Source organism: Silurus aristotelis (assembly GCF_946808225.1).
Source record: "Silurus aristotelis genome assembly, chromosome: 4".
NCBI classification, from domain to species: Eukaryota; Metazoa; Chordata; class Actinopteri; order Siluriformes; family Siluridae; genus Silurus; species Silurus aristotelis.
Window position 1 is genome coordinate 5,838,125 of NC_139577.1, and position 26,982 is coordinate 5,865,106.

At 40.2% G+C, this 26,982-nt stretch overlaps 2 protein-coding genes and 1 pseudogene across 7 annotated transcripts in view; 1 reads left to right on the forward strand and 2 right to left on the reverse strand.

The window, feature by feature from the left end:
* LOC310725483 (SH2 domain-containing protein 4B-like) overlaps positions 1-26,982 on the forward strand; it is a 99,856-nt gene that overhangs the window by 330 nt on the left and 72,544 nt on the right. The window contains exons 2-3 of the mRNA XM_083540490.1: positions 10,463-10,524; positions 11,669-11,777. Coding sequence (XP_083396616.1) covers positions 11,748-11,777 — 30 coding nt within the window. The 5' untranslated portion in view covers positions 10,463-10,524; positions 11,669-11,747. The remainder of the gene's footprint in view (positions 1-10,462; positions 10,525-11,668; positions 11,778-26,982) is intronic.
* On the reverse strand, positions 945-10,562 carry LOC310725493 (4-galactosyl-N-acetylglucosaminide 3-alpha-L-fucosyltransferase 9-like). 5 transcript variants are annotated; one of them, XM_083540505.1, is made up of 3 exons: positions 4,013-4,093; positions 3,185-3,315; positions 945-2,101 (listed from the first exon to the last, which is right to left on the reverse strand). In XM_083540505.1, the coding sequence occupies exon 3, from the start codon at positions 2,087-2,089 to the stop codon at positions 962-964; it is 1,128 nt and encodes a 375-aa protein (XP_083396631.1). In that variant the 5' UTR covers positions 2,090-2,101; positions 3,185-3,315; positions 4,013-4,093; the 3' UTR covers positions 945-961. The 5 variants fall into 5 exon arrangements, with proteins under 5 accessions (XP_083396631.1, XP_083396628.1, XP_083396630.1 ...); XM_083540502.1 differs by lacking the exons at positions 3,185-3,315; positions 4,013-4,093 and adding an exon at positions 10,455-10,562; XM_083540504.1 differs by lacking the exon at positions 3,185-3,315 and having other exon boundaries at positions 4,013-4,316.
* On the reverse strand, positions 11,801-14,592 carry LOC310725497 (4-galactosyl-N-acetylglucosaminide 3-alpha-L-fucosyltransferase 9 pseudogene; annotated as a pseudogene). Its single transcript, XR_014538338.1, has 2 exons — positions 14,525-14,592; positions 11,801-13,182 (listed from the first exon to the last, which is right to left on the reverse strand). The product of XR_014538338.1 is annotated as a 4-galactosyl-N-acetylglucosaminide 3-alpha-L-fucosyltransferase 9 pseudogene (transcript).

Below are 26,982 nucleotides of genomic sequence, written 5' to 3' on the forward strand. Positions count from 1 at the left end.
CATGAAAACAGGAACTGATGTGCACATAAATAGCAGCAGGACTAATATATTTTGCTTCAAGTGCGGTACAATAATAAGTGTATGTAGCCAACAGTAAAGCATGGTGAAGGTTTTCTGCAAAAGAAACCTTCTTTTGGGGCTGCATTACTGGTAAATGGGGTTGGAGATTTGGTCAGGTTTGATGATGTCCACAATGCTAAGAAATAGAGGCAGATTCTTATCCATCATGCAGTACCATCAGGGAGGCATCTGATTGGCTCCAATTTTATTCTGCTGCAGGACAACGACCTTAAACGTATAGCTAATGTCATTAAGAATTATATTTAATGTACAGAATGACAAGGAGTCCTAGAAGTAATAGTTTTGGCCCCCACAGAGTCCTGATCTTCATATCATTGAGTCTGTCTGGGATTACATGAAGAGACAAAAGGATTTGAGGAAGCCTCCATCCACACATGGTTAGTTTTCCAAGATGTTTGGAAAAAACCTGCCTAGTTCCTGTATACGAATAAGGGTACTGACACCAAATATTGGTTTCTTTTGAATTAGTATTTTACTGTCCATTTTTGTTCATTGATAAATATAAATTTATTAACATATCTATTTTCGAAAGCAGTTTTACTTGTGCATAATTATTAGCTAATTGTAATAACTATTGCCTTACAGTGGACCAACCATATGTTAAAAACTCTTTTAAAAAAAACCCCGCTTGGAAATAAAATTACAAAAATAATTTCAGTAATGAATAAATTTTTTTTCAGGATTCTAAAAATATAAATGTGCACCAATTAACATGCATTGTATGTTCAAAATTCAAAAAAAATATAATAAAAAGTTATCAAGAATTACTTTGACATTTTTAGGCAACAGTACCGACTTAAAGAGGTCTATGTCCTGCCTGTATGGTTTAAAATGGCCATATATGAAACTATAACTATAATAAAACTGTTAAACAACTTCTTTATGAAAACCACCATTTGTAGATGTTATGTGCAGCTTTATACTCTTTGTGCCTACCAACATATTCACAGGCCTGACAGATATACATGGTAAACTCTTTATTCCACTGTACTAGATGAGGAGTTGCGGTCAAATGCCTTCTCCAGTCAAAGTAGTGCTTATAGGCTTCGTCATCTTTGTCCAGCTGAAGCAGATATTTAGCCAGAGCTTCAGCATTGGGAAAGTCTTGAATGTGAATGAAGGAATTACCCGGAACAAAGTCTTCATAATTTTGTCTCGGGGGTCCCATGACGACAGGGACAGTCCCGGCTGCTAGAGGACCATTTAATTTCTCCACAAAGTAATCCTTGTGAATGGAGTTCTCAAAAGCAAGGTAGAATTTACAAGAAGCCATGGTGGGATAATAGTCGTCATCGTTCATGCGTGCTCCGGCCATGCGTCCAAAAACATGCACATTGATGTACTTCTTTAACTCGTTGTAGTAACTCATCCTGGTCCCTACTCCAGTATTGGGGTCAACATTTGACACGAACCAGCAGAGAAGCTTGTCCTTCTTGGGAATCATAATGTTCTCGTTTGGCTTTTTGCTGACCGTCAGTCGATATCTCACAGAAATATCCGCGTCCCGTCTGTAGCTCAAAGTGACATTGAAAAGGTTCTCCAAGCCTGGGATCTTTGGCGTGTTGGTCGGCGATTCTACATGGAACCAGATCCACTTTTGAAATGGAGGCCGAGGGGATGGTGGAAGGTTGGACAAATCCCTGCTGATAGCTTTGTGAAAAACAAGGACTGCATCCGCTTGGCTGTAAAGGTTTCTGTCTAAAGTCAATTGGCAGCCGTCGATGTTGTATATTGTTTTACAGTCATTAAAGTCCCAATGGTAGTTTTCAGGCAAGAACCACACCAGCAGAATGGGTTTTTCCTTCTTAAGCTGAGCAGTTTTAGTTGATACAGTGGTAATAGGAACAGAAACGATTGCACTCTTGTAAACATTGGACTGATATGGGGGAATTGTTTGAGGTGTACATTTTGGCAAGGAATACTGAAAAAACAACAGGCAAGAGAAGATTCCTCCAAACCAACAAGTGGCTAACAGGCAAAACTGGTGTAGTTTGGGTGAGGTAACCATCTTCCCAAATCCCTGAAAAAAAAAAAAAAGACTTTGTTATAAAACATTTATACTGAATCTATGTTGAATTTTAAGTGAATTGGTCAAATGTACTCTTTTTTTAAACTGTGCTGGTGTAGCAAGGGGCTCTACTGTGGCGACTACGCCACCCCGAAATAACAGGGAAAATAAATTGAACAAAAGCACAATCCACTGAATAAGTTGAAAGGTGCAAGATTACGGTCCACAAAATAGTCTTTATTAAAAAAATTTATTTCAGAAAATTTACTTAATTAAAATGTACATAAAATAAATAAAGACAACATTAAAACAGCATATAAGAGGGCTAAGGCTTCCGTGGTAAAGAATGGGCTAATGTAACCGCACCAGGTTTGCCCACTAACCAAGGAAAAAGAGAAGCTCCAACCATTTAGAATCACACCCACTAGATTCACTGCATATAACAGCAAGAATAGCGCCACAATATTGACAACCCCAGTGAAGTAATGCCTTGTGGTGCTGCCAAAAGTCAGCCCATTTCAGGAAGCACTTCGCCCCTATACCAGAAACTACAGCAGCATAAATCAAAGAAAGAAAGAAAAATTAGTCAAACATCACTAAACAAACCAATTACAAAACAATCACCCAAACGCTTTAAGGCAGCTTTTACAGCATTTCCGGCAGTCAAAGCAGCATTTCTGACATAGAAAAGCAGTCAAAGCAGCAGCGGCAGCAGCGTGGCTTAAAGAACTAGAATAAGGGCCATTTTAGTGTGACATGCGCTCACTGAAACTGCTCAAACACACACAGTTCCCTCCCGTATTCTAGACTGGCTAGACTGGCAAACATACACATGGGACTCAAATCAGAATCATGCCCCGAACCAGCATTTCCCCACAGATAACAACGCAGCCAAGGACCCTTACACTGAAGTAGAAGGATGTGATCCTACAGCTTGACCTGACCCAACCTGAAGGGTTCCAGGGATGACCATCCAAAGGTCCAAATCCTTAATAGTTTCCTAACAACGACAAGCATCTAATTGAAGGACCCCTCTCACTATTATCTCTAAGATAAACCAGTTGACCCTCCCTCAGTGGTGCATTATGAACATACGCGTCGTTCTGGTTCTTACGACGTTCAGCCGCAGCCTTTAAATGTTCTCGTGCCCAGTCAAATGCAATCCGCATCCTTGCTTGATGTTCTGTAATGCAGTCATGAACCCCACCCTTTCCAGCTCTTGGACCCTACCCAACAGAAAAACAATAGGGAGTCTTAGTTCCTGGCCAAACATCAGGAGATAAAGAGATTCCCCTGTAGCCTGGTGGGGAGTGGTGTTATAGTAAAACAGAACCTGCACAAGACAAGACACCCAATCCCTTTTTCTGCATGAGGGCAGGGAACACAAAAGATTATGGAAGCAGATCATCATAGAATTTGTGGACTGTTTAACCTTCTCTAGTAAGCCCATCTAAGCAAGAGAAAACTATGAGTGTCTCCCCTTCTCGCTACTTCCGGGAGAAGAAAGTTTCCTGCAAAGCTACGTATGACAATGAACACTATACAGCTCACGCGATGCTTTGATCATTTTCTCATGATCCCCATGTACCTCAAGAGAGTAAAAATTTATTTCTCGCACCTCCCCCTTTAAATGATCTAAAAAAAAAAAGAAAGCCTGATGATCTGGGGATAAAACTTCCTCAATCCATTTATTAAAATCCACCCCAGACCTACCGCTAAATCTTTGCCACCTTCTGTATTAGTTACTGAAATGTTAGTACCAGTTAGTACCTATTGCAGGGGTACTGGGCTCAGCATCCACTTCCTCCCGTGCTGCAACACCTTTTCCTGTCGCAATCTCTCATTGTCGGCCCTAAATTGAGCCACAAGCTCTAAGTTCCTGTAATTCCCCCTCCATTATTACAAAATATACCTTTTTCTTACCAAAAATGGCACCCAAAGGAGTACCCAACACTGCCATCTTCAGAGCTCATGCTGCTGCTTTGTTCCTAAAAACACACAAAAAAAAAAACACAACACACACAAACCCTTGTAAATATTTTTCGCACCTCTGCCAAATTTTTGTAGTAATCCTGCCAACTACGCCATGTGTAGCAAGGGGCCCTGCTGTGGCGACTACACCACCCCGAAATAACAGGGAAAATAAATTAAACAAACGCACAAAAGTGCGATCCCCTAAGAAATAAGGCGAAAGGTGCGAGATTACGGCCCACAAAAATAATTTAGCAGAAAAAAAAATTAGAAAATTTTGAAAAAACAGGAGACAATATTAAAAAAGTATATAAAGAGGGCAAAGGCTTCCGTGGTAAAGAATGGGCTAATGTAACCGCACCAGGTTTGCCCACTAACTAAGGAAAACGTGAAACTCCAACCATTTAAAACGCTATTCTTGCAAATAACAGCAAGAATAGCGCCACAATAGCAGAGGTGGGAAGTAACGGAGTACAAATACTTCGTTACTGTACTTAAGTAGATTTTTCAGGTATCAGTACTTTACTCCACTATTTATTTTTTAGATACTTTTTACTTTTACTCATTACATTTTTACACAAATATCTGTACTTTTTACTTCTTAAATTTTCAAAACCGGCTCGTTACTTTAGTTTTAATCCACTGATTTGGTGAAATATATTTTTTTTATTTTCACTGCGCGCCGATTTCAGCCGAACAACCGATTTCCTTTTACCATGCGTCTTTTTCAATCCGCTGGTGTATAAAGTCCTGACTCTCACCACAGATGTAGACTAGTTTACGAAGATAAGAATCAGCAGCCAGAAGGCAGTAAGAAGTTTGGGGTTAATGTGGATAAGACAGAGGGAGTCAGTGATGTAAACATGACTGAGAACAGACACATTCATGATGATCATCATCTTTTCTCTGCTTGTGTTCTATATGTGGATGATCCGCCTGGATACATTTATTCGGTAACATTTTTAATTTGTTTTGTATTAATATATATATATATATATATATATATATATATATATATATATATATATATATATGGCTGTCAAGATTAAATTATTGTAAACGGCACTAAATGTTATTAACGCGCCATCAATTCAGCATTTCTGTTTTTACCATTTTTATAAAAAAAATTTAAATACATAAATACATTTATCTACGACGTCCTTTCTTTACTTAGATGTAAAATTAATTATTAAACTCCAGATAAAAATATTTTTAATCAGTAAACTTTTGTTTTATTTATGCGCTAAGTCTCAAATCAAACAGAAAATCCGCCATTTTTTACACAATTAACCCTCTAGGTGGCGTTTTGTGGGTTTTTCCCTCATAATGGCGACACAAACAACTTTTTACTTAAGTACATGTCAAAGCAAAGACTTCTTTACTTTCACTTGAGTAAAAAATTTTAATCAGTACTTCAACTTTTACCCGAGTATTTTAAAACATGAGTATCTGTACTTCTACTTAAGTAAAGGATGTGTGTACTTTTGCCACCTCTGCACAATAGTGACAACCCCAGTGAAGTAATGCATTGGGGTGCAGCCCATTTCAGGAAGCACTTCGCCCCTATAACAGAAACTACAGCAGCATAACACAAAGAAAAAAAAATCTGTCAAACATCACTTAAACCAATTACAAAACAATTACACAAACGCTTTTAGGCAGCTTATACTGCATTTCCGGGATGGCAAAGCAGGTCATACAGCATTTCCGCCATTCAAAATCGATCAAAGCAGCATTTCCGGCATGTAAAATCGATCAAAGCAGTATTTCCGGCATGTAAAATCGATCAAAGCATCATTTCCGGCATGCAAAATCGATCAAAGCATCATTTCCGGAATGCAAAAACGATCAGAGCATCATTTCCGGAATGCAAAATCAATCAAAGCATAATTTCCGGCATGCAAAATCGATCAAAGCAGCATTTTCGGCATGCAAAATCGATTAAAGCAGCATTTCCGGCATGCAAAATTGATTAAAGCAGCATTTCCGGGCATGCAAAATCGATTAAAGCAGCATTTCCGGGCATGCAAAATCTATCAAACAGCAGCGTGGTTTAAAGAACTAGGATAAGGAAAGAGCTCTTTTAGCATGACATGCTCTCACCCGACCTGCTCAACCACATAAAAAAAAAAACCACTACAACCCTCATAAAAAGAACTTACATCATTTTGAATTATTGCAACACTTTACTTACCCAGTATTTACAAGATATAATATGACAGAGGGTGTGGAACTCGTGCAGTAGCTTTCTAGAGGCGGTAGTAGTAACAACCGGAATCCCGGCCCAGATCACGTGACAGCTTTGACACCGCAGCAGGAGAGCACTGAAGGCGCACAGCACACTAACACATACCTGTATCCCTGTTAAACTAAAACCTACTCGCGCTACACTCCAAGCACTAAACATTAATTTACCAGAGAGTAAGCAGCACATCTCGGTAATCTGGTTTTACACAAAACGAATTAAATCGTATAACATATAAACAACTAGCTAAACAGATAAAGAGACACATTTCTCTGCTATCCACAGCACTGGAGAAAATGGGCGGCCTTTCGACCATTGGGAATAAACTGCTTATAGCTCGGTTTCTTTGCCAGGAGGTTCTTCACCCAGATTTACCATCACTCGCGGTTTTAAACAGGGTTGCCCCCCTTTTCCCCCATTTCTTTTTATTCAAACCACTGAGATGCTCTCTATCTTTATCAAAAATTCAAACATAGCCTCATTGAATGCACTTGGCTTGCCAATAATTATCAGCCAGTTTGCAGATGATACTACCATTTTATGAAGCAGCTATTGGGGATACCCAAAATATTACAAACAGTTCACATCTTCACCAAAGCCTCTGGTTTAAAAAATTTATTTGAGCAAGTGGGAATTAATGCCACTCAACGGAGGTTTATAACATCGCAATAAAATCTATAGTTAAATATTTAGCAATATTTACCTCAACAGATCCCAAGAAAATTTTATATGTAAATATGTATATGTAAATGAATATGTAACTCTTGGATTATTATAAGTTCATTGAGTAGAGGTTTTTTTTTTTTTTTTTACTAAGATGGAAGGCATTTCAAGTTTCATATATCCTGCACACACAATCGCCATTTCAAATAGAACCATCGAAAAAAAATTAACCAGGTTAACTTTGGTTATATATGGAAAAAGAAAACCCATTACATAAAAATAGGGGAGATGACAAAAGATTTTAAAGATGGAGGTTTACAAGCCATTAATTTTGATTCTATAAATCATCTATATAAACAACGATTTTGGGTTTTACATTCCTAGAGTTATTCAAGAAATTAGGGGGAATATATTTTTATACCTAGATGCGACTTCACTGTTCAATGTCTCTCAATTAAATTATTCCAGTATAATCACACTATATAATCATAAATTCACACCACACAAAACACCATTATGGAATAATATATATATTACAGTTAGGAATAAATCACTGTATGAAGAGAACTTGGTGGAGAAAGGTATGGTCAGTGTCCCATTTAATTGATGGATATAATGGTATTATGTCATATGTAAATGTTTGTGTTAAATATAATCTGGTTTGTGATCTGTCCATATTTGAATCTATTTCTAGAGCCATCCCTCAATCCACCGTCTGTCTAATTATGGACATTTTCTCTTATTCTACTTTCATAACCCTGAATCTCCCACCAGTCTCAATTGAAGGTTGTGATTTCAAGGGAAGTCAACTTTCAAACAAAATTATTATAAATGTATTTAACAACATTTCTTGTCCTATAATCGTTTACAGAAACTCAATCACACATAACCTTTCCAAAGAAACCATTTACATACTTAGAACCAAGTATTTGAAATTTCCTTTATGTCCCAAAATTAAAGAAATGTATGTGGATACTTTATGGTCTGATATCCATAACTGGCTTTACCCAAAAGTTCCCCATCTAAGAAATTTCACTGTAAAGGACATTATCTTTGGACTTGTAATGAACAATAACAAAGACGACTTTCTTGTTAATAATATAATTCTGATGGCAAAATATTATATACACATTTACATACAACGTTGTTTGCATTTTATAATGAGTTTATTTCTTTCACAAAAGCCCTTAAAGTGACTAAAAAAAATCTTTTGTCCTTTATAGAAAAATATGATTTACAGAATAAACTATAGCCCTAGTTATTTATATCTTTTTTTTATTATTATTATTATTAATTTTATTGATTTGATCTTCACTGCTCAACCGTTGAAGGAGTTTTTGTCCTGTCGTTACCATGCTACCAGAACACCTTTTTCCACAAATTTAAGGCATTAGTAAAAAAAAACATTATTTTGCAGAAAACACACTGATCAAATTAAGAGAACAACAATGACTGTAGCATAGAAAAAGAATACAACAAAATTTTCTGAAGGTTTTTAAGGCCTTTTGCATTACACGGTTTGTGTAAGCAGTCTGAGAAAAGGAGCTCTGTGTCTTTACTATAAATTACAACAAATAATTATATCTTTTTTACAAATACAAATGCCGTAAAGATGACTTGCGGAATTGCATTTGCCACATAACTAATTTCATTCACTGATTTTTCCCTGGTATCTCGCTGATAGCACAATGTAAAAAATCCAACTTGCAAAAAGTTGTAACAACTGTTATCTATTAGTTAACTGGACAATTAAACAAAAAAATGTTGACCTAATAAGTGGAAATAAGTTGGTTAAAAAATTGTCTGACCAGCTTGATTTGAACTGTTGACTAGATATGCACATGTAAGTTTACAAGCACACATGTTGGTTTGGTGGTTGGAGCATGCACGTTGTATATGTGGACATGCTCACGTGGAATGATTTTGATAGTCAGTCCAAACGTGCAGCACGGGATCGCGACAAACTTTATCGTTTAATGTAAGTATCTATAAAGTGTTTGAAACTGAAGTCATACTTAAGTAATGTAATTTCACTGGGTAAGCTTATTTTAAATTAAGTTTGCATGAAACATCTAATCAGGGAGAAAATATGTTGCAAATCACGGTTGTATATCTTGAAAATCTAACAATGTTCTGAAATCAGTTATTGGAAATAATGTGCAATTTGTCATATAGACTTAATTAAAAATATGCACAGAATGACTGCAGTACGACGGGTCGTAAGGGAGCCGTAGGCACCTTAGGCACATACCCAGGTTTAGGGTAGAGAAATGCACTGGCCATGCCAGGGGCAAACTCCAGGAGAGACAGGGCCATGAAAAGAGCCTGTAGGTCCCCGACCCTCTTCAAGGAGGATATTGCCAAAAGAAAGCTGTCTTTTACAGACAGGTACCTAAGTGCCACTTCAGATAGAGCTGCCAACACAACGGCCAAGTCCCATACAGGCACTCTGGGTCGCATCCCATGCCTCAGCCTCCGGGTGCCACGTAGGAAACGTGTCACGAGAGGGTGTTACCCCAGCAACTGCCCAGCAGGCGGGGTACAATAAGCCGCGATAGCGCACACGTAAACCTTCAGGGTTGACTGTTCCTGCAACTGTTCCTTATTATATTCACTGTCATTTGTTTTTATTTATTTAATTTTCTTCTGTTAGGAAGTATGACTATTATTTGACCTTGTTTGTATTACTTTGAACTTGCATTTTTGGGGTGACGTCCGTTTGTCATGGTTTTTTGTTTATCACAGACTCAAACACGTAATGCTGAGAGTATGATTTTGTTCTTTCTGGAAAGAAGCACAAATAATTCATTATTTAGTACATTAGTTTATTTTTGAGCATCTCCTACTACCATTTAAAAAATGTGCATGTCTTACTACATTATTACTATTTTTTCTTTCACAAAAGAGTAAAAGCAGAGAATTCAAGCATTATGTTCTTAGTTTAGCTAGGCTCTCCGACTCCCTCTATTTGCTTGTCTAAACATCAGACTTGCCAACCCCATGCAAGAGCTGCATAGGGAGAGCTCCTTCTAGCACTCTCTTTCCAGTGTACTGCCGGCATTCGTGCCCTTCAGTTGACCCAGCAGTCAAGCATCCACTCAGTCCCCACGTTGTCTCCAGCCGCATTCTGCCCATAGTGAAGACCCATGCAAAAGAGTGGACTCACTAGTAGATAGCAGGTGAACCTCAATTTACGGCCATCTTCTCCACTAGTGTTTTGACATTCATCGGCAATCAGGGATGAACCCCACACCAACCGGTCCATGTTGGTAATTACTAACTGATGTAACCCTTTTGCTTTTTACCATTCCTCCTAGCATATCTAATAAAATGTAAATGATACAGAGAAAATTATTATGGCCACTGTGTATGGGTGACATGCAAGATCGTGAAGTTATAGCACATTTAAGGGAAGTGGTAGCTCTATTGTAAAGGATCTGGGTTGCTGAATGGAAGGTCGGGGGTTCAATTACCTTTACTCTTTACCTTTACAGGTGCCCCACCTGTGCTGCTATCCTGTGACCATAAAGGTTGTTCCTCCTGAATACCATGACTAGTAAGAATTCTCTGCAGTCTCTGCATAGTATGGTTCGCTATTAACCCTCTGCAGTCTGAGGGTGTTTTGGACCTCTTGAGAGATATTGACATGCTCTTACATTTGGTTCTTTTTAGTTGCTTTTAAATATACTATTGACAAAAGACTTATTACACTGTATTTAGCACAAACTGGGCTACCACAATATGTAAACAGCTTATATGTGTGTTTGTATTTTTGACAAAATAAGGTTTATGCATGGTTTTTGAAAAAGCAAAACCTATAGTAAACATGTTTTCACAAGACTTTTTGAGAACAGATCTTCTAATGTAGGTTTTTTTTTTTTTAATCATGTGAAAATCATCCTGCCTGCTCATTCACATTAAACACTGCATTGATTTTAAATTGAAAAGACACTTTATACTTTGAAAGGCCATATTCGAAGAGGCGTCGACATGCTGTGACTGACAGCTTTGTAGACAATGGGTCGCAAAATGAGCTGTGGATTACATAATGAGCTGTGGATCACTGAGCCAGGATCTGAGTGAGAAGTACAGTACTACAAGAAAGAATGTGTTTCCTTTGTGGTTTATTTAAAATTGCATCAAAAATCTCTGTGCTACTCTTGAAAACAGTTCCTGTTTAACTGAAGACACAGGTGAACATCGCATGCCAGGCATTTCCATGGTGTATTGTGGTGCTTACTGTAAGAAAGGATTCCTATTCAGTTATATTTCCATGCTTCACCACTAAAGGCAGACATACAGTTAACCAAGCAATGACAAGTTCATGGTAGTTAGTGTTAGCTTTGCATGTTACCATCCTCTCATCCACAGCTAAATGTCTTCTAGGATGATAGATTGCTTTGCATGTCTTACGGATTGTGTCCATAAGCGGTTTCACTCTGAACAGACTCCAGCCTTACTCCATAAGTTCCCAACTATCCAGAAGACTGTTTAGGCTTTATTGCCCAGAATGGGAAGCCATTGGAATATACCATCTATAACTTCTTGGCATGCTGGTTTTGTTTATTTGTCTGAAAAGGATAACGCCAATTGTATTAGTTTTTTGGCTTGAACAGTAATTAAGAGCAAGTACCACCTGTTTCACTCATCAAATCCACTTTCAAAATTAATTAACCCAGTAAAGTTTACCACCTAAACAGGATAAGAGCATCTGACGTGTGACACACCAGAATATCAACAGACGCAGCTACTAGTGTCATGTGATTTCCATTTCAAGAAATGGAACCAGCACAGTTGTATACAGATGAGGTAACACACATTTGGTGAATTCAGGATTGTATAATTATAAATATGTACCAATTAACATGCGTTGTATATTCAAAATGTAACAAATAGAATAAAAAGTTATTAAGAATTTTTTTTAGACATTTTTAGGCAACATTACCAACTTAAAGAAGTCTATGTCCTGCCTGTATGGTTTACAATGGCATAAAACTGTTAAACAACTTCTTTATGAAAACCACCATTTGTAGATGTTATGTGCAGCTTTATACTCTTTGTGCCTACCAACATATTCACAGGCGTTACAGATATAAATGATAAACTCTTGATACCAATGTATTAGATGAGGAGTTGCGGTCAAATGCCTTCTCCAGTCAAAGTAGTGCTTATAGGCTTCGTCATCTTTGTCCAGCTGAAGCAGATATTTAGCCAGAGCTTCAGCATTGGGGAAGTCTTCAACATGAATGAAGGAATTACCCGGAACAAAGTCTTCATAATTTTGTCTCGGGGGTCCCATGACGACAGGGACAGTCCCGGATGCAAGAGGACCATTTAATTTCTCCACAAAGTAATCCTTGTGAATGGAGTTCTCAAAGGCAAGGTAGAATTTACAAGAAGCCATGGTGGGATAATAGTCTTCTTCCTTCAAGCGTGTTCCGGCCATGAGTCCAAAAACTTGCACATTGATGTACTTCTTTAACTCGTTGTAGTAACTCATCCTGGTCCCTACTCCAGTATTGGGGTTAACATTTGACACAAACCAGCAGAGAAGCTTGTCCTTCTTTGGAATCACAATGTTCTCGTTTGGCTTTTTGCTGATCGTCAGGTCATGCCTCACAAAAATGTCACTATCCCGTCTGTAGGTCATGGTGAGGTTAAAAAGATTCTCCAAGCCTGGGATCTTTGCCGTGTTGGTCGGCGATTCTACATGGAACCAGATCCACTTTTGAAATGGAGGCCGAGGGGATGGTGGAAGGTTGGACAAATCCCATTTGATTGCTTTGTGAAAAAAAAGGACTGCATCCGCTTGGCTGTAAAGGTTTCTGTCTAAAGTCAATTGGCAACCGTCAATGTTGTACATTTTTTTACACTCATTAAAGTCCCACTGGAAGTTTTGAGGCAAGAACCAGAGCAGGAGGATGGGTTTTTCCTCCTTAGGCTGAGCAGTTGTAGTTGTTGTAGTTGTTGTAGTTGTTGTAGGTGTTGTAGATGTTGTAGTTGATGCAGTGGTTGTAGTGGTTGTAGTGGTAATAGGATCAGAGACGTTTGCACTCTTGTAAACATTGGGCTGATAAGGAGGAATTGTTTGAGGTGTACATCCTGGCAAGGTATACTGAATAAACAACAGGCAAGAGAAGATTCCTCCAATCCAACAAGTGGCTAACAGGCAAAACTGGTGTATTTTGGGTGTGAAAACCATCTTCCCAAATCCCTGGAAAAAAAAAGAGGGCGACGACTAAACATTTATACTGGTATAATTATACTTTATAAAGGTACAGTTTTTTTTTTTTTTACTGTGCTGGAATCAGGAATCCCAACAATGCAGAACTTCAGGAAATGGATTAATTTAGCACTAAACTGAACAATAAAAAGGAATCTGTAATAATAGTCTGAACATCAATGGTTTCTTTTGCTCTGCTATGGGTGGTGTCTGGTCCTATTTAAATTTTTGGGTATGGTTTAACTTTACCCAAGTTAAAGAAAGAAAAAAAACACCCAGGTTTCAACACCCAGACACACCCTGCATCACAAAACAAGACTGCATTTCAACCAGTTTGACATTAGGCAATAAGGCAATTAGGCTTAGTTCCTTTTGGGTGTTTTTACTTTACAAAAAATATTTCAGTTACACCCAAGAATCAGAGTATGTAAAAAGAAGAGCTAATTGTTTCTTTTTGCAAATACAAATGCTGTAAAGATGACTTTCTATAAAAAATTATAAAAAAAATCTAGCTACTAATAAAAGTAAAATTAAACAAATTGCCGTTTATTTCTGACTATGATTATTAATCTGACATTATTAATGCTGAGTATGATTTTTTTCCTTTCTGAAAAGAAGCACGAAGAATGCACCCAGCTATCTTGTTTAGTTTACTTTTGAATTGAACATGTAGTAGAGAACAGTACATAATTTTTGAACATCTTCTCCTACCATTTTTAAAATGTGCATATCTTACTACCGTGTTACTATTTTCTTTCTTTCACAAAAGAGTAAAAGCAAAGAATTCAAGCATTGTCATATTCTTGTTTAGCTATAAGCTCTTCAAAAATAATGTCTGACCACTTGTGCCAAGTTTGGAATGGTCTAGTTCTCCAGGACGGTGTTTCTCGGCATCTCAATTACCAGACAAAGGACCAATCTGACTCCCTCTATTTGCTTGTTTCGACATCTGACCCTGCGCTCTGACTTCCTAACATCGCTGGGATATGTGAAGAAAAAAAAAATAATGCCCATTGTAATGATTTTCTTGGCTTGAACAGTAATAAGAACAAGTACTCCCTGTCTCACTCATCAACTCCGCTTTCGAAGCTTGCCATGCCACAGGATATTTACCACCTGAGCAGGATAAAAGCAACTGTTGCCTCAAACACCGGAACATCAGCAGAAGCAGCTACTGGAGTCAAGTGATTTCCATTTTAAGAAATGGAACCAGCACAAGTGCATACAGATGAGGTAACACACTCATTAAAAATGTTATCATTTAAAGTTTGAAAATTGTCAGACAAGTAAATCATTATTGAAGGTTTTTTAGATGATTAACAAGGAAGCTTACCTGAGAGCTGTCGCTCTGCACCAAGTGAGAATTAGAGTGAGGAACAAAAAAGGTGACACCTGAAATATAAGCAGTCCAAAAAAACTCCACCTACAAATGTTTCCTCTAAACAAATAGATAAAGCATGTCTCATAATGTCTCATTTAATGTAATTAGTTTTTATTTATCTTTGTTTTTAAGGCAAGGATTCGGCTAATTATATAATTCAAACAAAACTGTAAAAAGGACAAACAAAAGGCAGTAAGGCAGAAGAATAAAAGATAAAGAAAAACAGTGGAGATTAAAAAGAAAATTCTGAAATATTGATTAAATTCCAATTATTGTAAAAATGATTTAATTTCACTAGAGTTCAAACCAGTTTCAGCTGGAAAATAAACAAAGCATGTGCTTTTGCTTTTTTTTGTAAGTTATTGTTTATCCTGTAGGTTTGGTATGGCCATTAATTAAACACTAAACTCTCAGTACTGTACCTGGATCACTCCAGGGCAAAATTATGTTACCAGCTTTCATGTCCCTTATGTTCTGTTCACAATTTTAAGCGTAGCTTTAGAGTGTTTTTTTGTGAGTTGTAGTTGCAGTTTCACCCGTGAACCTACTTTGAGCGGCATGCAATATGTTGCATTCTTCTGGTTAGTCTTTTTTTTTTTTTTTTTTTTACATTATTCAATGTTTTAGTCATGGCTGATGCGTATTTGGGTATTTTCATAGTTGGTACTGTTTAGGACTTTCCTTGGAAGTGGCTTCATTTTCTGTTAAGGTAAATGAAGAATGTTTTTTTTTTTTTTTTTTTTTATGTGACAGCAAAATTGTCTATAAAGGTTTGGCTTAGCCAACCTTAACATCTGTAGAGATACTAATATAGTCATGGATGCCACAAAGAAAAAAGTTTAGCCAAAAAAAAGTGGGTCAAAATTGGGCTCGAACAGCATATCCACAGACATTATTTTCAGAAAAATAGAAAACTGCTTATCCAGCACTTTTCTTTTGTTCTCCTGAATACCAAATGACACATAAATGGTCAAAATTATGTCAGCTGCCTTCTAGGTAGTTAGCAGATAATAGTGAAATATTTGTGTTTGAAAAGATGAGCAATCCACTGATATTTCTTGCTGAATGATCATTCATTACATATAATTACTACATGTAAATTAATGTTATTTTCAAAGACAATATCAGTATCTGTCAAATTTGTTTCTGTTTAGATGTAGCAGGTTTTGTATTAGTTAGAATTAGAATCAGAAAAAAAGCAAATAGAGTCTGAAATAATTTCAATACTCCCTCCTTGAACTGCCACCTTAACGTGGTGGAGGGGTTTGAGTACCCGAATGACCCTAGGAGCTATGTTGTCTGGGGCTATATGCCCCTGGTAGGGTCTCCCAAGGCAAACAGGTCCTAGGCGACGGGTCAGACTAAGAGCGGTTCAAAAACCCTTATGAGAAAAAACAGACCAAGGACCGTGACGTTGCCCGGTATGGCGCAGCCGGGGCCCCACCCTGGAGCCAGGACCGGGGTTGGGGCTCGTATTCGAGCGCCTGGTGGCTGGGCCTTCCCCCACGGGGTCCGGCCGGGCTCAGCCCGAAGAAGCGGATCGGGCAGCAGTCGAAGGCGGGGGCCTCGACAACCCGATCCCTGGACACGGAAGCTAGCTCTAGGGACGTGGAATGTCACCTCGCTGGCGGGGAAGGAGCCTGAGATTGTGCGTGAGATTGAGAGGTTCTGACTAGAGATAGTCGCACGGCTACCTCTACGCACGGCTTGGGCTCTGGAACCACACTCCTCGAGAGAGGATGGACTCTTAACCACTCTGGAGTTGCCCATGGTAAAAGGTTGCGGGCTGGTGTGGGTTTGCTTATAGCCCCCCAGCTCAGCCGCCATGTGTTGGAGTTTACCCCGGTGAATGAGAGGGTCGTTTCCCTGCGCCTACGGGTCGGGGATAGGTCTCTCACTGTCGTGTGTGCCTACGGGCCAAACGGCAGTGTAGAGTACCCGGCCTTCTTGGGGTTTCTGGGAGGGGTGCTGGACAGTGCTCCGACTGGGGACTCCGTCGTTCTACTGGGAGACTTCAATGCCCACGTGGGCAGCGACAGTGACACCTGGAGGGCCGTGATTGGGAGGAACGGCCCCCCTGATCTGAACCCGAGCGGTGTTCAGTTATTGGACTTCTGTGCTAGTTACAGTTTGTCCATAACGAACACCATGTTCAAGCATAAGGGTGTCCATCAGTGCACGTGGCACCAGGACACCGTAGGTCAATGATCGACTTTGTGGTCGTTTCATCTGACCTGCGGCCGTATGTCTTGGACACTCGGGTAAAGAGAGGGGCGGAGCTGTCAACTGATCAGCACCTGGTGGTGAGTTGGATTCGATGGCGGGGGAGGAAGCTGGACAGACTCGGCAGACCCAAGCTTACTGTGAGGGTCTGCTGGGAACGTTTGGCCGAGTCTGGGAAAGTCTATGCCAGGGTACTGGAGAGGAGAATATGGCCGATAGTAGAACCTCGGATTCAGGAGGAACAGTGTGGTTTTCGTCCAGGCCGTGGAACACTGGACCAGCTCTATAACCTTTACAGGGTGCTGGAGGACTCATGGGAGTTTGCCCAACCAGTCCACATGTGTTTTGTGGATTTTGAAAAGGCATTCGACTGTGTCCCTCGCGGCGGCCTGTGGAGGGTGCTCCGGGAGTATGGGGTCCGGGGCCCTTCACTAAGCAGGAGCTTTGTTCGCATTGCCGGCAGTAAGTCAGACTTGTTCCCGGTGCATGTCGGACTTTGTCACCAGTTCTGTTCATAATTTTTATTGACAGAATTTCTAGGCGCAGCCAGGGGCCGGAGGGTGTACGGTTTGGTGACAACACGATTTCGTCTCTGCTCTTTGCAGATGATGTTGTCGTGTTGGCATCATCAGACCAGGACCTTCAGCACGCACTGGGATGGTTTGCAGCCGAGTTTGAAGCGGCTGGGATGAGAATCAGCACCTCCAAATCCGAGGCCATGGTCCTCAGTCGGAAAAGGGTGGCTTGCCCACTTCAGGTTGGTGGAGAGTTCCTTCCGCAAGTGGAGGAGTTTAATTATCTTGGGGTTTTGTTCACAAGTGAGGGAAGGGTGGAACGAGAGATTGACAGACGGATCGGTGCAGCTTCTGCAGTAATGCGGTCGATGTACCGGTCTGTCGTGGTGAAGAAAGAGCTGAGCCGCAAGGCGAAACTCTCGATTTACTGGTCAATCTACGTTCCTACTCTCACCTATGGTCATGAGCTTTGGGTCATGACCGAAAGGACAAGATCCCGGATACAGGCGGCCGAAATGAGCTTTCTCCGCAGGGTGGCTGGGCGATCCCTTAGAGATAGGGTGAGTAGCTCGGTCACTCGGGAGGAGCTCAGAGTAGAGCCGCTGCTCCTCCACATCGAGAGGGGTCAGCTGAGGTGGCTCGGGCATCTGTTCTGGATGCCTCCTGGACGCCTTCCTGGGAACGCCTCGGTGTCCCCCGGAAGAGCTGAAAGAAGTGTCTAGGGAGAGGGAAGTCTGGGCATCCCTGCTTAGACTGCTGCCCCTGAGACCCAGCCTCGGATAAGCGGGAGAAGATGATGATGATGATGATGATCATTTCAATACCTGATGTTCAAAGTTGTAAGCGGCTATTTTTTCAGCTTTTATGTTTAATGCCTGCTCTATTTAATGTTTTACTCTTAGAATTTTTCAGTTGGTTAATGATTGCCTTAGTATTAACCTGTTGCGGTTTATATATTATATAAAGAGCCTGTTTGGAAACGCCTAGTCGCAAAAACCTTTCATAGTTTTTGAGAGACATACATGGTCCTTTTGTTTCTATGCAAATAAACACACAAGGAGTGGAGAGTGAATGACTGGAAGAAAGTTCTGTATATAAACTCTTAATGGAAAAAGGAACTTAAACTTAAACTTAACTTTTTTAATCGTACAGATAAGAACAGTTCATCATTCGAATATGTAAAATGTCTACTTTTATATGTACAGTATTGTTCAAAATAATAGCAGTACAATGTGACTAACCAGAATAATTCAGGTTTTTAGTATATTTTTTATTGCTACGTGGCAAACAAGTTACCAGTTGGTGCAGTAGATTCTCAGAAAACAAACAAGACCCAGCAATTACGATATTCACGCTCGTAAGGCTGTGCAATTGGGCAATTAGTTGAAAGGGGTGTGTTAAAAAAAATAGCAGTGTGGCATTCAAAAACCTTTCATAGTTTTTGAGAGACATACATGGTCCTTTTGTTTCTATGCAAATAAACACACAAGGAGTGGAGAGTGAATGACTGGAAGAAAGTTCTGTGGAAAAGTGAGTCCAAATGACATTATTGTTGCCTGTAACAAAAGAACTTATGTAAGACAGAGGGTAGGACAGATGTTAGCAAACTGCCTCAGACCCACAGCAACATTTTTGATCATTTTTGTACTTACTTGCATATCTTGCTTTTTGTAATACTATTTACATTCTTTCTTTCTTTCATAAACAGAAAATGAAATCATGGTCAGTGCTTAACATGCCTGTTTTCTCACAAGCAAAGGATCCAACTCCTGCACCATCAGTCTAAATAAGAACCCTGGTCTGGCCAACAAAGCCAGGAAGTGTCCACACTACAAATTCCTCTGGCTGCTCAGAAAAAAATGTCTGATCACTGGTACAGAGTCTGAAATGATCCATTTCTCCAGGGGTTGTTTCTGGACATCTCATTTATCAGGTAAATGACAAATGTGTGTTTAAAGACAAGTCCAACTCCCTAGATTTGGTTGTCTCAAAGTCAGACTTGACAACTCAATGCAATAGATGCATTGGAAAAGCAAAAAAGAAAAATTACTTATAGTATATTTGGCATGGTATAATGTTTGTCTTAGTTTTAACCTCAGATTTTGAAATTATAGATCACTTGTTTTAGGTCAATATTTATATATTATATATATAACATTTTAAGTTTGGAAACGCCTTTGTGGTTTTTGAGAAACCTTCATGTTCATTTGCTTTCTACACAAAAACTAGGTAAATAGCAAAAGCACACAAAAATTAAAGAGTAAATGACTGGAAGAAAGATCTGTGGACAAAGTCCAAATGTGACATTTTTGGCTCTGACAGAAGTCATAGGGACAGTCAGCTGGAGCATTATGTATCACGGAATTCCCGGCCCAGTCACCGCACCAAAATCCTAATGAACTGCTCTGGGATGAACTGGATCACAAGGTCAGAAAGAAATATCATTCTATACTAGTTCAGTAAGTTCATTGAAGGTCTCGTAAATTAAAAGACAACAGGGTGGTTGTTCATTTCTACATCATCTTAAACAATTTATCCTGGTCAAGAAGGATCTTTCACAGTCATAGGAACATTTGTGTAGCCAATACACCTACAGCCATATTTAATGAGGTGTAAGGTAACAGTACAGTATATACATGGAGCAGTGCACACAACCTTTTAGACCCACTACACCTAACTACAGTGCAGGGCAGAAAGCAACAAGAAGTATACAGTGGTGTGAAAAAGTGTTTGGCCCCTTCCTGAGTTCTTAATTTTTTTGGCATGTTTGTCACACTTTAATGTTTCTGATCATTAAACTAATTCAAATATTAGTAAAAGATAACACAAGTGAACACAACATGCTGTTTTTAAATGAAAGTTTTTATTATTGAGGGAAAACAAAATCCAAAACTACATGGCTCTGTGTAAAAAAGTGTTGGCCCCTAAACGTAATAACTGGTTGAGCCACCCTTAGCAGCAACAACTGCAACCAAGCATTTGCGATAACTTACAATGAGTCAATGTTCCAGCCCTGTGAAGGAATTTTGCAGAATTGCTGTAATTCAGCCACATTGGAGGGTTTTCGAGCTTGAACCGCCTTTTTAAGGTCATGCCACAGCATCTCAATATGATTTAGGTCAGGACTTTGACTAGGCCACCCCAAAGTCATCATTTTGTTGTTGTGGATCGTTGTCCTGCTGCAGAACCCAAGTTCGCTTCAGATTGAGGTCACGAATAGATGGCCGGATATTCTCTTTCAGGATTTTTGGTAAACAGCAGAATTCAAGGTTCCATTTATCACAGCAAGTGTTCCAGGTCCTGAAACAGCAAAACAGCCCCAGACCATCACACTACCACCACCATATTTTACTGTTGGTATGATATTCTTTTTCTGAAATGTGGTGTTATTTTTACACTAGAGGTAATGGGACACACACCTTCCAAAAAGTTCAACTTTTGTCTCGTCAGTCCACAGAGTATTTTTCCAAAAGTTTTGGGAATCATTAAGATGTTTTCTGGCAAAACTGAGACAAGCCTTTATGTTCTTTTTGCTCAGCAGCAGTTTTCATCCTGGAACTCTGCCATGCAGACCATTTGAGCCCAGTCTCTTTCTTATGGTGGAGTCATAAATACTGACCTTAACTGAGGCAAGTGAGGCCTGCAATTCTTTGGTTTTAGTTGTGGGTTCTTTTGTGACCTCCTGGATGAGTCGTCGCTGTGCTCTTGGGGTAATTTTGGTCGGCCGGCAACTCCTAGGTAGGTTCTCCAATGTTCCATTTTTTTTGCTATTTGTGAATAATGGCTCTCACTGTGGTTCGCTGAAGTCCCAAAGCTTTAGAAATGGCTTTATAACCTTTTCCAGACTGATAAATCTCAATTACTTTCTTTCTCATTTGTTTGTGAATTTATTTGGCTCTCGGCATAATGTCTAGCTTTTGAGGATCTTAGATGAGGCAGAGGGAGTCAGTCATGTGAACAGGACTGAAAACTGAGACATTTCTGATCACGTGTTCATCATCATCTTTTCTCTTCTTGTTCTATATGTGGATGTTCAGCCTGGACACATTCATTAGTTAAAATATTTTTATTTGTTATATATATATATATATATATATATATATATATATATATATATATATATATATATATATATATATATACACAAGAGGCGAAATTAAAACCTTCAGCACAACATACATTTATCCACGACGTCCTTTATTTAATTAGATATTAAATAAATAATCAAACTCCACCCAAAAATATTTGTAATCAGTAAACATTTGTTTTATTTACGTGCCAAGTCTCAAATTAAACGCCAAATCCGCCATGATTCACACAATTAACACTCTGGGTGGTGTTTTATTTATTTATTTTTTTTCCCTCTTATTGGAAAAAGGAACTTAAATTACTGTCTTTTTTAATCGTACAGATAAGAACAGTTCATCATTCGAATATGTAAAATGTCTACTTTTATATGTACAGTATTGTTCAAAATAATAGCAGTACAATGTGACTAACCAGAATAATTCAGGTTTTTAGTATATTTTTTATTGCTACGTGGCAAACAAGTTACCAGTTGGTGCAGTAGATTCTCAGAAAGCAAACAAGACCCAGCAATTACGATATTCACGCTCGTAAGGCTGTGCAATTGGGCAATTAGTTGAAAGGGGTGTGTTAAAAAAAATAGCAGTGTGGCATTCAATCACTGAGGTCATAAATTTTGTGAAAAAAACAGGTGTGAATCAGGTGGCCCCTATTTAAGGATGACGCCAGCACTTGTTGAACATGCATTTAAAAGCCTGAGGAAAATGGGTCAAATAGCAAACGGAACCTTTGCTATGTTTCCACACGGACAGGTAATGAGGTGATACCAGAGAACTACATTTTACTTAAGTACATGTCAGAGCCCAAACTTCTTTACTTTCACTTAAATAAAAACAAGTATAATCAGTACTTTAACTTTTACCCGAGTATTTTAAAACATGAGCATCTGTATTACTACTTAAATAAAGGATGTGTGTACTTTTGCCACCTCTGATACAGTGGAACGATTTTCAATAGCCTTCTTTGCATCAGCACACAGGCTTCCACCTAGTGGCCAGTATTTGTAATTAAAACAAAGATGGCCAACAGGCAGCCACATTTGTTGATCACTAGAGGAAATTCTTGTCAATATTTCTAATGTAGATGACCTTTAAAAGAAAAGAAAATATATGCTGACATAGTGAAACATCTAAGCAATAATATAATAGTTTTACTTCTCAAGTACCGATTTTATAGAAGGAGTAAAATTTGATTAATGATTTGTCCACTAAATTGGACATCCTGCATTGGCAGCTATTCAATTTTGTTTTTGCTTGAAAATATTGTTTTCTATATCTGTTTATCATAGTGCATTTTGCAGGGGACTTAATGTTTAAAAAATATTTGTTTTTCTTTCGATTGTGCAATTTACTTTACTTTTGTTATTATCATATTTTTTATAACACAAGTGCAGGATGGAATAGAGATTAGAGTGGGGGAAATTCACACAGTGATGATTATGGCAATAAATAGGTATGACAGATGGAAAAAGATGAGCTGGTAATGCCAAGTGCAGTCAGGATTGGTAGGAAGCTGATGATGGAGAGGGAATCAAAGAGACCAAAAAAAATAATAATGCATTCCAAAAGGACCCTGTAGCTGCAGCTACAAGACAGAAAAAACTCAAACAGGGAGAACCTTTAAAACTAAATAACAAAACACAGGGATATACATTCTTACAAAGACTTAAAAAGATTCTTACAAAGGTTGGGGGTTCAAGTCCCACTATCGCCAAATTCCCATTTTTGGGGCACTGAGTTAGGCCCTTAACTTTCAATGGACATGGCTGACCCTAGGTTCTGACCTCAGCTTCCTAACATTGCTGAGAAATGCGGAGAAATAATTTCAATGAGCTGTACATGTGAGAAGTATAAAGCACCTTTCTTTCTTTTTCTTTCTTTTTAATACACAATGCAAACTGCATGTTAGTTGCATATTCTGGCCACAAGAGAGAGCCAAAGTGTAATTTAAAAAAAAAAAAAAAAAAAAAAAAAAAAAAAAAAGCACGTGTGCCTGTATAACGAGCACAATAAAGATGAACTTGGCTTCTGGATTATAAAGAGTGATCGACCAGGATTTGAATTAGGACTTATCCAGAGAGCTTACAATGTAGAATATTTATAGATTCTGGTGTTGTGTTTATTGGCTCAGAAGATTCCAAAGCCTTGGATGTATCGAGAAGCATCCATTCTTGGATCTTTTTCTGATTCAAGATGGTGGCGCGGCAGTAGCTCACAGCGGCCTCTCTGGATCCAAAAATGGTGCTTTCACCATATTTAGCATGACCCTTCACAATACATGGACACCAGAGTCAGCTGTGTTCATGTGTACGACCACCAGACACTGCTACGGTACATGCATCATGCAACCAACAATCTGCATGATGATCTTATCAACAACCTTCGCAACCTCGGCTTGCTGCGACCTCGGCCACAAAGACCAGGCCCAAAGCCCTCTGTGTTACCTGATGCCGGTGGCCGGGAGAGGAGACGTCGAAAGCGCTGTTCGAGGAAGCGGAAGCGAGGCAAGCGGGCAGGTGTCCGTGCTAGGCTAAATGCTAACCCTAGCTGGCCGGCTCTCCTGTCCATTTTTCTTTCAAACTTCTGCTCCCTGGACAATAAACTGGACTACATCCGACTCCAGCCAACCACACGGCGAGAGTTTAGAGACTGTTGCGTCTTCGTTTTCACCAAGACGTGGCTCAGCGACAGATTTCCGGAAGCCGCTATCCAGCTAGACGTGCTAACCGTGTTTCGAGCCGACAGAAACGCAGCTCTGTGTGGTGGCGTGTGTGTTTATATCAACTCGGAATGGTGTAAGAACTCTGTGCTCGTTTCATGCTACTGCTCATCGCTAGTGGAGTTTGTGACTGTTAGATGCAGACCATTTTATTTTCCAGGGGAATTCACAACTGTTTACATTGTCGGAGTGTACATTCCTCCTAGTGCTAATGCTAAGGAGGCACTGTATGAACTCTACTGCGCTATTAGCGACCTGCAGAATGCTCACCCCGACGGATTGTTTATTATCGCCGGAGATTTCAACAATGTGAATCTCAGGACTGTACTCACTAAACTCCATCAGCATGTGGACTTTGCAACGAGAGGAGCGAACACGCTGGATCTTGTTTACACAAACATCCCCGGCGCGTATCGTGCGGAGCCCCGCCCCCATCTTGGATACTCAGACCACTGCTCTGTTATGTTAGTTCCAGCATACAGACCGCTCGTCAGACGCTCTAAACCGGTTCTGAAACAGGTGAAAACCTGGCTAGAAGGAGCTACTTCTGCTCTTCAGGACTGTTTTGAGTGCACTGACTGGGACATGTTTAGAGAGGCTGCAACCAATGGCGATTCCATCAACTTGGAGGAGTACACATCATCAGTGACCAGCTACATCAGCAAGTGCGTTGATGATGTGACCATCTCCAAGACCATCACTACACGCTCCAACCAGAAACCGTGACTGACTGCAAATGTGCGCGCGCTGCTGAAACAAAGAGACTCTGCCTTCAGATCAGGGGACGAGGCGGCCTTAAAAACAGCAAGGGCCAAACTGTCTCGTACCATCAGAGTGGCGAAGCACGCACATGCGAAGAAAATCCACAACCACTTTCAGGACAGCGGAGACACCCGGCGCATGTGGCAGGGCATCCAGGCAATCACGAATTACAAGACCACGTCACCTGATTGTGACCGTGATCCCTTCCTCCCGAATGTGCTGAATAACTTTTACGCCCGGTTTGAGGTACAGAACAACGTGGTGGCGAGAAAGACCATCCCTCCTTCCACTGACCAGGTGCTCTGTCTAACCACAGCTGAAGTGAGGAAAACTCTATGCAGAGTTAACCCATGGAAGTCTGCTCGACCTGACAACATTCCTGGCAGAGTGCTCAGGGAATGTGCAGAACAGCTAGCAGATGTCTTCACTGACATCTTCAACATCTCCCTGAGCAGCAACGTTGTTCCCACGTGCCTCAAGACAACGACCATTGTTCCCGTGCCGAAGAAATCTATTGCCTCAATGACTATCGTCCCATCGCGCTCACACCCATCGTGGTGATGTGCTTCGAGAGGCTCGTCATGAGGCACATTGAGACACAGCTTCCACCCTCCCTGGACTCCATGCAGTTTGCGTATCGTCCAAACCGTTCCACGGACGATGCTATCTCAACAACCCCCATCTGGCCCTCACCCACCTGGATAACAAGGACTCATATGTACGAATGCTGTTCAATGACTTCAGCTCAGCATTCAACACAATCATTCCTCAGCACCTGATCGAGAAGTTGAACCTTCTGGGCCTGAACACCTCCCTCTGTAACTGGATCCTGGACTTCCTGACTGGGAGACCTCAGTCACTCAGGATCGGGAACAGCATCTCCAGCACCACCACACTGAGCACTGGGGCCCCCCAGGGCTGTGTGCTCAGCCCACTGCTGTTCACTTTGCTGACTCATGACTGTGTAGCAATGCACAGCTCGAACCATATCAAGTTTGCTGATGACACGACCGTGGTGGGTCTATTTAGCAAGAACAATGAGTCAGCATATAGAGAGGAGGTGCAACGGTTAACTGCTTGGTGTGGAGCAAACACCCTGTCTCTGAACGTGGACAAAACAAAAGAGATGGTTGTGGACTTCAGGAGAGCACAGAGCGACCAATCTCCACTGATTATTGATGGATCCTCAGTGGAGATGGTCAAGAGCACCAAATTCCTTGGTGTTCATCTGGCAGACAACCTCACCTGGTCATTCAACACCAGCTCCATCACAAAGAAAGCCCAGCAGCATCTCTACTTCCTGAGAAGGCTGAGGAAAACCCACCTCCCTCCCCCCTTCCTTACCATGTTCTACAGAGTAACCATTGAGAGCATCTTAAGCAGCTGCATCACTGCCTGGTGTTGGAACTGCACCGTTTCGGACCGCAAGACCCTACAGAGGATAGTGAGGACAGCTGAGAAGATCATCAGAGTCTCTCTCCCCTCTATCATGGACATTTACACCAAACGCTCCATCCGCAAGGCACACAGCATTGTGGATGACCACACACACCCGTCACACACACCTTTTACCCTCCTGCCATCAGGAAAATGGTTCCAAAGCATTCGGGCCGCAACAACAAGACTATGCAACAGTTTCTTTCCAAAAGCCATCAGGCTACTCAATAAACAGAAATAAAACGGAACTTTCACACACAAACACACTCACTCAAATGTGTGTTAGCGAACTGTAAAATTTTTCCTGGACTTAACACTTAACACACACTCCACCACCGTTCATTTATTTATTATTTATTATTCTCGACTGTACCACACTCTCAACTGCTGTTTTTTGCACATTTATCATTTATCACTGTATTATACTGTTTACATGCTGTTTTTTTGCACCTTTGACTGCTGCTGCATTCTTGCACTACATTGTTCTGTTTATACTCACTTCTGGGGTATAGTTTTTATTTTGTATAGTTTTTTTTTACAGTGTTCTCGTACAGTACTGTATAATCAAGTATACAGTAGGTTTACTGGTCGGCGCTATATTGGGTTTTGTGTCTTGTCTTGTGTCGTCTGTCTGCACTGTCTGTCTGCACTGTTTGCACTAGGTTGCAC